Here is a 10,640-nt window from a genome sequence, read left to right on the forward strand (position 1 = left end):
CGCCGCGCGCACGCGCCCTCCGCGCCGCCGCTCCCCGAGGAGCCGCCAGGGGGCGCGCGCGGCCGGGGCGGGCGGAGCGCGGGGAGCGGCGGCCCCGGAGAGCGGAACGGAGCGGAACGGAACGGAGCGGAGCGGAGCATCCCCTCGGGCCCGGCCCGGGTCTGCGGCACCGGTGCAGTGCTCCGATACCGCCCCGCCATCCGCCCCCCTGTGATCCTGCTGATGCTAAATTCGTTATTTCGTAATTATGCCTTGTCCGCATATATCTTGAGCGAGGAGGGTTGGTCTGACTTTGGATGATTTCTCAGTAGATTCACTTCAAAACCCATAAGCAGAAATACGCACGGGTGTCTGTGTGCACACAGCCACAAATACGTAACATGTATCCTTAATAAGGACGATATATCCTTAATAAACGTAATGCTAGCAAAAGGAAAGAATAGCAAAAGTGAGTGTTTGCTTTCTCTACACGAGACTGTCCGATTAAGTGGCGCTGTGGCAGAAGATTGCTGCGTTTTTCACATGGGCGAATGCTCCGGTCCGTGGCGTGCGCCGCCCCCGCTCCCGGCGCTGTGCCGCGTTACCCCGCGCAGCTCCCGCGGACATCCCCCGCCTCCGCCTGGCCCGGGGCGCCTTCCGCATCCCGCTGCTCCCCCGGGCGGTTTCACGCCTCTCAGGGGCTGTGCACGAACGCCACGGCTCCGCTTTGGCTGCCGGCGGCGGTGACGCTCCCGTGTCCGCGGTCACCCTCTCCCGACAAAGCCGCAGGGCTCGGCTTCCCCAGTGCCGGGCGGGGGAGACAGCAAGAGCTTAGCTCAGCTCAGCCCGGGGCTCAGCACCCCAGGAGCGGCAGGGAAGGCTCTGTCCACCCCCAGAAATGCCAGGGTCAGGGAGGGTGCTGGGCTCTGAACGCCCAATCCCCAGGGACACCGAAGGTGACTCCTCCTGTTGTCTTGCCCCAGCCAGGCACAGAAGAGGAAGTGACACAAGGCAGGGTTTGGCCCGCGGATGTTTCTCAAGCGCCCGTCACGGATTTCAGAGGACAGCCTTTGCTCTGGGTGTTTATTAATTGTCCCTTCCGACCCGGGAGAGGCCACACTGCAGCCTTCACACGGCTCTGGACTAAGTCTGCTCTTCTGGAGCTGGTGCCAAGGTGCCCAGCAGCTCAGGGGGTCCAGGAGAGCTGGAGAGCGGCTTGGGACAAGGGATGGAGGCACAGGACCCAGGGAATGGCTGAAGCACTCGACCATCAGTTACTCGGTGTTATCATATCCGGTGTTCCCAACTCTTCCTCATCTTCCTCCTCGGACCAGCTCAAGCTGTCATCAGAGTCCTCATCCTGCACAGCCCCAGGCTCCTCTGGGCTTGCAGCTTCCTTCTCTTGCTCACCACAGGACTGCAGCTTGCTTTGGGGGAGCTCCAGCCTGGCCCAGGAGCCAGGGCTGGCTTTGCAGAGCGTGATCTCCACCTTGGCTGGGACCATGCTCACAAAGCTCTTCTCCACATCAATGGTCTAGAGAGTGGGAAAGGTGCAGTGAGCCAGGCAGGGGAGGGCAGGCAGCTCAGCCTTCCCCTCATGGCAAAGCCCTGCCAGAGGAGAAATCTCCTCCTGTGCCAGGAGAAGCTGAGCTGCAGCTGAGCTGTGCTGAGCTGAGCTTCACATTGCTGTGTCTCAGCAGCACCGCCGCACTGGTTCAGAGCTCAGGAGAGCTCAGCTTGTCTCAGCTGCACTCGCAGCCTCCCCCCAGCAGGAGCTGCGCTGAGACACAGCCATCCCCACACCTGTCAGCCCTCTGCCGCCTGCAGGCACAGCCAGCACCAGAAATACAGACCAGAAACGCACAGGCAAATTCCTGAGCCTCACTGCTGCTCTCCCCAGCCAGCGAGCAGCTGAAAAATCAGTCTCATAGCTCAGACCTGCAACTCACAGCAGGATTGTGGGGGAGACAGGGACCTGCTGGGCCAAAGAACGTTTGGGGCAGCCTGGGAGCAAACCCAGAACACCCATAGGGCTGGCAGGGACCTCCAGCTCCGACCTTAGCTCTGGATCAGTCAGTGCAGCCACCTCAGCCTCCTCACACCCCCTAAGGCATTTCCCAGCAGAGATGGCCATAAATGCTTGTATCTGGGCAACCCAGCCCAGGATGAAAAGCTCAGGCTGCCTCCCAGAGCTGCAGCCCAGCCCCATGCAGAACTGCTGGAACAGGGAAATCAAAGCAAACAGGATCTTACCCCCCAGAGCTCCAGTTCTGCCTGGAAAATCTTATTCCCTTCAAAGATGACATGAGCCTCAAGCTGAAAGATCAACAGAAAATTATCTGAGAGGGTAGCACAGCACTGCCAGAGCTCTTCCCCCAGACAGTGCAGCTGCCTTTCAGCACCATACTGCATCCCACACCCTGGCTCCAGTGTAATGGTCTGGTGATGCCCTCAGCACCTGGCAACACTTCACCCCTGTCAGAGCATGACAGCTTCACCTATGTCACAGGTCAAGGGACCCAAAGCCAGCAAATCCACCCACCCACTGAAGCTGAAAGCCAGAGCTGCTGGGCAGATGCAGCAGTGGGGCCACCAGGCTCTCAGCTCAGGGATGGCAGGTTGGCAGTGCCAGCCCTGCTGATAGCCACAGGTCACCAAAGAGCGCCAGGCACCCAGCAGGCTCCTGCAAACCCCGGTGGGCCATGAGGGCGCAGAGCCTACCCCACTCACCACGGTGCGGTTTGCCTTCACGCTGCTGAGGGCGGGCAGGGGGTTCTTGGCATACACTGTCACCACCACCTGGCTGCCCGTCTGGTGCCAGTCCTGCCGGCACAGCACCGCCTTCTTGCCCTGCCCAGGAGGAGAGGAGCCCGTCACGGCACGGCTGGGCTCAGGCACGGCCCCAGCAGAGGGCACGGCTGAGCCTCAGGATGCTCCTGGCACATCTCCCTTGTGCTGGTAGCTCGGATTGGCAGCAGCTCAGCGAGAACAGACCCTGCCTTTGGTGCAGGTTTTGAGAGGAGATGGTTTCTGCAAAGGGGGGCAGCCCCTGCCATGCCTCCATCCTATGTAACATGGGACATCTGTGCTGTGCTTTGGGTTCCCTCAGGGCACTCTGAGATCAGAGACATCTCCTTCTAGTTCCAGAGTCACTCTGCTGTGCCCAAGCCCCTAAGTGCTGTGCACAGCCAGGAAACTCAGCCTGGAGGGCAGTGCAGGGGCTGTCACTGGGCATGGATCATGACTCCATGCTGCATTTGGGAGTCAGATGAGCCCCAGATGAAACCCCCACATTTCATCTTTGTCCACTGTGTCAGCACCACAGGCACTGACAGGCCTGTGTCCCCACCAGCTCATTTCTGACCAGCACAAGGAGACAGACCCCCTGCAGCCCTCCACACTATCAGCCAAAGAAATGCTCCAGCAGGAGCCCTGGCCCCAGATCCTGGCCCTCAGGTGACAATTAGCACCAAACATCTGCATCACAACACCACAGTTCCTTCTCTGCAGCCTCCTTTACATTCAGGATACATTTTCTGCTCCAGGACAAAGAGGAGATTGGGCTCAGAGAGGGTTGCTGGGAGCAATGCTGACTCAGAGGAACACTGTGCACTTTCAGGGTTATCCTGGGCTGCTTTGGTCCAACTTTCCTAGCTCAAGCTTGTTTTCAGTCAAGAACTTTCCTGGGGAAGCTTACAGACACAGTATTGGGAATTGGGATCTGGTCCCCACTGCCCTGCCATAACACCATGTTGGTATGTGGATGAGATCCCTCCTGAGAAGCAGCTGCAGAGGGAAAGCTTCATTAAAGCCAAATTCAGTTATCTGCAATCATCTGTCAAAGCCTTTGGGGTTTTTTTGGTAGGACTTTTCCTGTGCCCAGCCACCTGTCTCTGTGTGGCAGCCTGCAATGCTGGCTATGCTGTGTCCAGGGCCAGGTCCTGCCTCGTTCAGATTTCTACTGCACATCTGCCCATTGGGTGTGAGAGCTGACACATCTTGTGAATTCAGAGCAGCACCTTAAAGGGCAGATGGGTGAAGACTGGCCATTCAAACCTGTGCACTCCTCTGTCAGTAATTATAGATATTAAGACAACAAAATGCAGAAACCTGTGTGAATGCAGAGCAAGGGAAGGAGCACTCTCAAATGCCAATAATGCCAATTGCTCTCATGAGTTGCCTCTGCTGAGAGCCCCCTTACCTTCTTTTCTGTCCAGCAGTGACACCCATGGCTGCAGCCTGGCTGCTCCATGAAGGCACTGAAATCTGTGGTTTTGATTCCACAGCAGCTCCAGTACTTCATCCTGAGGAGAGCAGGGTGACCTGAGTGGGGTCAGGAGCAGGAGAGGGACCACAGCAGGGTGGTGAGGCAGAGGGGGTCATACCCAGGAGCTGCCCCTGCCCACCTGTCCCCTTGCAGGGTGTCACCCACAGCTGCAGTGCCCATGCTGCTGGGGCCACCTCCTTGCCATGCAGCATTTTCAGCCCGTGGCAGGGTCAGTTTGCTTTGGGAAAAGGTTGTTTCTTACCCCTCGTGGAAGACAGGAACGCCAGGATGAAACGTACAAACCTCTGTGTTACTCTCTGGGCCCTGGTAGATCTGTGGAGAAAGAAGCAGAGGAAAATTCTGTCTGTGTCTCAGGCACAGGGTAATGGGGCACAGGTGCCCATCCCTGTAGAGGGCACAGCACAATGCCCTACATCACCCTTTTGCCAGGCTCTGTGAAGGCTCCCTCTGGGACCATGCCCAGCCAGCAGCCCATCACCTGTCCCTGCTCCCTGCTGGCAGGGCAGCCACCCTGACCTTGGCAGCACCACAGTGTCACCCCTGCCACCCTGCCAGCAGCCCTTCTGTACCCTTCTCCCAAACACAGCCTGCTCCCAGCCCAGGGCTTGGCAACAGAAGCACAGTGAGCACGTTTAGACAGCACAGAAACTCACTCTGAGGTGCAGGGGGTGATTTGTCATTGCTGTCCTCTCCCCTCCTTTCCAGAGGCCATGTCAGCCTTATGGCCCCATCTGCCTCCTGCCTTTTGCTCCCCACTCCCTCACTGCAGCTTTCCAAGCATCCTATCCCTGCCACAGCTCCACCCTCCCACTCATCCTCGAGGCAGGCAGTGCTCCACAAGGCAGCCTTGGGCAAGAGGGAAATTGGGCTGAGCTGCATCAGTTCAAGGCAGGTGGGAATTGTTCCATGTGCATTTTGTCTACGTGTCCAACCCTGAACATGTGCTGTATTTCACTGCAAGCAGTCAGCAGCAGTGAAACACAAATGTACCACCAATCTGGAAGCCTCTTGCAGGAAAGCGGGTGGGAGGTGACAGAGGTGGCCGCTCGCAGGGTGGGATGAGAATATGGAGCAGGTGGGCACTGCCACCTTCCACCTGCCTGATACCTGCCCTGAACCTGGGCCTGTGATGCTCCTGGAGCAAGGCACTGGAGGGTCAGGGCACAGGAGGGTAGAGGCACAGGGGGGTCAGGGCACTCACTGCCAGGTACTCACCGCCTTGCAGGCTGCGTTCTTGCACGTGGTGCCAGCTCTCACCTGGGCAGCCTCCTCACCTGTGAGAGCAACACAACCTCACCCAGGACACACACTGCCCTTGCCTGCCCCCAGATCCTTACCCAGCCCTCTGCCAGGTCCCCAGGTGGGCACAGACCATCCCAATGTGCCTCCAAGACACAGTTTTGCAGGTAGCTGAACATGCAGCACTCACTGACTGCCCTGAGCTGTCATGCAAAACCCCCTGCTGAATTTGCCATGTGCAACCCCAGAGCCATCCATCAGCTTGTCCTTACCTGTACAAGTGCTCTCGAGTGTCTTGTCCTCAGAGGACACGTTCAGTTTCTCCAGTGCCTGCTCCAGAGACCTGGATACTTTAATTGGCAGCAGTTGTCTTGGCTCATCAGAGCTGAGAAACAGCAGCAGCAAAGGCCAAGTGGGTTTTTCTGTGATTTAAGTACCATTGCCTCTCCTGAGAGAGCAGCAGGGCAGGGCACACACAGAAGTGACACAGCAGGGCAGGACTTAGCTGAGCCTTTCTCACCTTGGTCTTTCCCGCAGCATCTTCTCAGCTGATTTTGGTCCTTGGACAATGAGCTCCTTCACTGGTTTGGCCTTTGGTTCATCTGAGGTCTTCTCTTGGCTGGAGGGCTCAGGGGGCTTCTCCTTGCTGTGAAACCCCTTTGTGCATCCCTGAGCAGCAGAGACAAGCCCCATGACTGCTTTGTCCTCAGCCTGGTGGCTGTCCCCAAACCCTGTGAGTTTCCATGATGAGGTGGCTCAGTGTCCTGCTGAGATGGGCTCTGACCTTGCTTGGAGGGTCCTTGGAAGCAGACACAAATCCCTGGCTGGCAGGGGAAAAGGGACATCCCTGACACAGGACAGGGTGGGACAGCACTGGGCAGGGACCAGAAGGAAAGGATGGAGGAACAGTGGGTGCACCTGGGCTGGCAGGTCACTCACCTTTATGGAGAGGAACTCAGAGAAGTCTGTTGTGCGTTTCTTGCAACAAGACCAGCCCTAGACACCAGGACACGACAGGCTGGTCAGCTGTGGGCAGTGCTGCTGGGGACAAGGTCACTCCCCACAGCTGCAGCCCCACTCACCTTCAGGGCATCGTGGAAAATGGGGACACCGGGGTGATACAGGCAGGAATCTGAAAAGGGAAAACAGGGCAGAAGCTTTCAGGAGCAGCAATCCTGCCCATGAGCCACCTGAGACAGCTCCAGAGGCAGCTCCTGCCCTACGGGTGCCTGTGCCGGGCTGGGCACACCCCAGGAAAGCAGCACACAATTCCCATTGTTCCCTCCGGTGGCAGGCGCACGAATTCACTCACCCTCGGCGTTGTGCTCGGGGTCAAACCTCTGCCCGCAGCCCTTGTTGTAGCACAGCAGTGCCATGATTCAGGCGTGTCGGCAGCGTCCTTCAGTCCTTCCACAGCAATCTCATCGGCCCCAGCCCTGCCCGGAGCCCTCTGCGCAGCCCGGGGGCCGGGGCTGGCTGTGCCTGCCTTTGGAGGCGGCCGGTAACCGGAGACCGGGCTAAAGATGGACGGGGCAGCTGCTGGGGCTCGGCGCCTCGCGTGTCTGCGCAGGCATTCCTGGGCTGGCCCCGTGCCCCGCAGAGGGAATGGGCACTGCAGGACGGCCCCAGGCTCGGGGTGTGCACAAGCCCTGTCCCAGCGCCTCCATCCTGCCAGGCACAGCATCGCCCCAGTGCTCTGCCCTCGGACTGAAGGGAAGACAATTCCCAGAGTCACAGGGGAAAAACTGCCTCGTGCTGATCTCCCCCGGCCCCACAAGGCACAAGCACCTGCTACACAGAGGCACCAACAAACCAAGGCTGCACACGCGGCCAAGACATCTTCTAATGCTGGTTTTGTGCAGCCCAGGAGTAACAGGGCGGTAAAGGGAAGGTTCTTGGCCAGTGAGAAGCAGGAAACAGTGATTACAGGGTGATTATGATTAGATTTATGGCTAATGCAGTTTTTAAATGCAGTATCTAAACAACAACTCTACCGTGCATTACAAAACATGGTATATACAGGAATGATCCCTCTCACTGAGCCACAAGCTCCAGTGAGACTCACTCACTTTCTAAACTTCCCAGAGAAATCTCAGTGTGGCTCAGACCAAACCTCAGATTTGGTTACAGTATTTGTCTAAAGGATTGTAATATTCAGGTTTGGCTAGGAACATGCAGATTTACAGTCTTTGACCTTGCAGAATTCACAATTACAAAGCTATAGGGCAACTTTGGAGCCACTTTAGAATTTTATCTCTGTATTTGATCAGAACTTACACTTTTTCACTACTCCTCCAAAAATGAGTATTCTGTGTGTTCCTTGCATTCTGTCTGGACATGCCCTGCAGGTGTCCCCAAGAGGGCAGGAATGACAAACACCACCCAGAAGCTGCCTGTGACCTTGGGAGAGCAGTTTGCATGGCTGGCCCAGACTCCAGCAGCATTTTATACCCTTCTGCAGGTTGATGTGCACCACAGTCAATCACAAACAGCTCAGCTCCCCCATCTCTGGAACACATTAATCATGCAAGCATTCAGTGAGTTCCTCCTGCAAAACCTGCCTGCTGTTTTCATCTTATCTTAGGACAGCCCACATTGCCTGGCAGAGATTGTGGAAAGGGAGAAGGAAGGATGCACAGACAGACTCAGACCTGACTATCTTCCCCTGTCATCACATCAGGGATGAAAATTGCTCCCTGGAAGATCATTGTAATCACAGAAGAACACAAAATGTTACTCAGGTCCCCTGTATGCAGAAGGGGTTTGCTCAGACCTGAGCATTCCCTCTGCTCCCCTTCTGGGACCCAAGAGTTTTCCTCTGCAAACAGGAAACCCTCCTGAGATCAAAGGTTTTACTTAGTTCCTCTTAGTGTCTAAATCAAATATTTTCTTTGTGCTGTTCCTGTTTGCAGGGACAGCTGTTTCCTGGGTGCTGCCCTGACCTCCAGGAGCACACAGCACCTGGGGACTATTTCTGTTCAGAACCAGGGTTGATATCAGTCTTTGGCACTAGCAGAGAGTACAGAGAACAAGTCCTGCAGGCAGAAGATGCCCAGGGAGTCTGCTCAGGAGCTGAGCCCACAGGGGCTGCCATGGCTGATGCAATTCTAACCCTGTCCTACAATGTTTGTTTAACCCACTTAATCCCTCTACAAAGCCTGAAGAATTTTCTGTCATTCCAAGGCTATCTCCAGAGTTCAGAGTTAGGGTGAACTGTTGCCAGGATTCTGGAGCTTATCAGGGAGAAGACTCCAGATTATTTCACACTGTCCTGCTGCTTTATCTGCAGCTCAGTTCTGCCACCCCCATATCAGGACCCAGGACATCCCTCTGGCTGTCCTGAGCAGCCAAGACCCCTGCCAGGGGGCTCAGAGACCCTGGCACAGAGCCCAAATGCCTGTGGTTTTGATTATAGCCTGTGGAGCAAGTTACCAACCTTAGATGAAGATCTGCAAGCCATAACAAATTAAGTAGAATGATAGTGAGTTTATCAGAAGGTGAAAAAGTAGATTTTGAGATTTTTAGAATGGGGGTTCAGGGGGCAAGATGCAGGGACCTGGGCGTGTCCAGCCTTTCTCCTTCTTCTTCTTGGCCTCCATCTCCTGCTGTGATGTTGGCATTTTTAGATTGGTTTAGAGTAGAAGCTCACTGTCTAACATAGGTGATGGGTATTGGGAAGTAACTGTAAAGATTGTACATGTAGTTTTTAGTATAAACACATAACACCACCCCAGGGGCAGGCAGAGTGCCTGGAACTGCCCTGCTGGACAGGAGAAAGAATTTTATAGATAAGATACAATAAACAGCCTTGAGACCGAGAAATGAAGAGCCCTGACTCTTTCTTCAAGCTGGGAAAAGAGACTTTCTAACTTTTCTTGGGGTCACTGACCAGCTAGAGACCCCGACACTCCCACCTTGAGGTGCCCAAGCCAGCAGCAACACCAGGCTTTTCCTTGTGAGCTCCTTAGCAAGGAGCCAGCCCTGCTGCAGGGGAGGACATGCATCATTGTCACACCTCTTTGTACCTGTGCACAAACCTACACCCACCCAAAAGCTGGGAGGGAAACAGGAGGGCAGTGGGGAGCTTGTCACACACACATGGTCCACGTGACTTCAAAGCACTGTCCTGCCCCAGGTCACAACCGACCCAACAGGCCCAAAGGTGGGTAAAAAAATCCTGCTGGCATCCAGAGCCTCTGCTTAGGTGAGAAAGATCACTGGGGACCCATGGAGCTGAGCAGAGGCCTGTGACAGGGGAGTTTGCCATCCTGGGGGCTGAGCAGAGCTATAGTGTTTCAGATCTCCCTGTTCTTTCCACGAGCTGTCAGCAGGGCTGCAGCTGTCACCAAGCCTGTGCCAGTGGGAATGTGGAGCTCAGGTTACCCTGCACACCTCAGAGGAAGCACCAGCAGGCTGATGTGGCTGGCACATCACAGAGATAAACAGCAGATACCCCAGGGGGCTGGGGCAACTCTGAACTCTGCACCTGAGACAGGAATCGAGCTCCCAATTAAAAATGGAGCCTGTTTGCTTTATGTTCACTTAATTCCATGTACAACAGATCAAAAAAGGAAGTATAAAAAAAAAACTGAATAAATTATTCTCAAACCCAGCTGAATGTGTTTGCCCTTGAACAATCAGGGTCAGTGTAAAACAGCCCTGCAAGGTCCTGGGGAGAACATGCTGGATACCTGCAGGGAAACAAACCCAGCTCACCCCTGACCCTTCAGTCATTCAGGATGCCCTGTGGAGCCAGGGGAGCAGCAAGACACTGCCTTTCTAAAGCACAGAGGAATTCCTCCATACAAAAGGCTTGTTAGGTGAAGGGATATCCCTGGAAAACATGTTCCTGTTATGCATGCAGCAGGCAGGATTAATGTTTTATTTATTTGGGCAATAAAATCTTTCTCAAAAGAACACATGTTGAGCAATTCTGCAGAGCCATTCTTCAGATAGCACTGCTAAGGGATTATGTACCACCTGTCCAAGGGGTCTGCACTGCTTGTACTCAACAGTTCAGAGAACAGGTTTGAAAAAGACCAGAAAAGTACCAGAAATGGGAGTATGGGCAACCTCTCCATTCAAGACCACTGCTTTTCTGCAGTCTGGAATTTCTAATGCTGCATCACTTCAG

The 10,640-nt window shown here is 55.2% G+C and overlaps 1 protein-coding gene across 1 annotated transcript; it reads right to left on the bottom strand.

Annotated features, from left to right (window-relative positions):
- Window positions 1-1,069: 1,069 nt before the first annotated feature.
- ITGB1BP2 (integrin subunit beta 1 binding protein 2) lies at window positions 1,070-6,882 on the bottom strand. Its single transcript, XM_066559599.1, has 11 exons — window positions 6,819-6,882; window positions 6,589-6,638; window positions 6,446-6,502; window positions 6,027-6,175; window positions 5,779-5,891; window positions 5,483-5,541; window positions 4,509-4,579; window positions 4,181-4,283; window positions 2,710-2,829; window positions 2,233-2,295; window positions 1,070-1,513 (listed from the first exon to the last, which is right to left on the bottom strand). Exons 1-11 carry the CDS (start codon window positions 6,880-6,882, stop codon window positions 1,250-1,252), a joined length of 1,113 nt encoding a protein of 370 aa, XP_066415696.1. The 3' UTR covers window positions 1,070-1,249.
- Between the last annotated feature and the right edge of the window lie 3,758 nt (window positions 6,883-10,640).

This window comes from Molothrus aeneus, chromosome 14 (assembly GCF_037042795.1).
Source record: "Molothrus aeneus isolate 106 chromosome 14, BPBGC_Maene_1.0, whole genome shotgun sequence".
NCBI lineage: Eukaryota > Metazoa > Chordata > Aves > Passeriformes > Icteridae > Molothrus > Molothrus aeneus.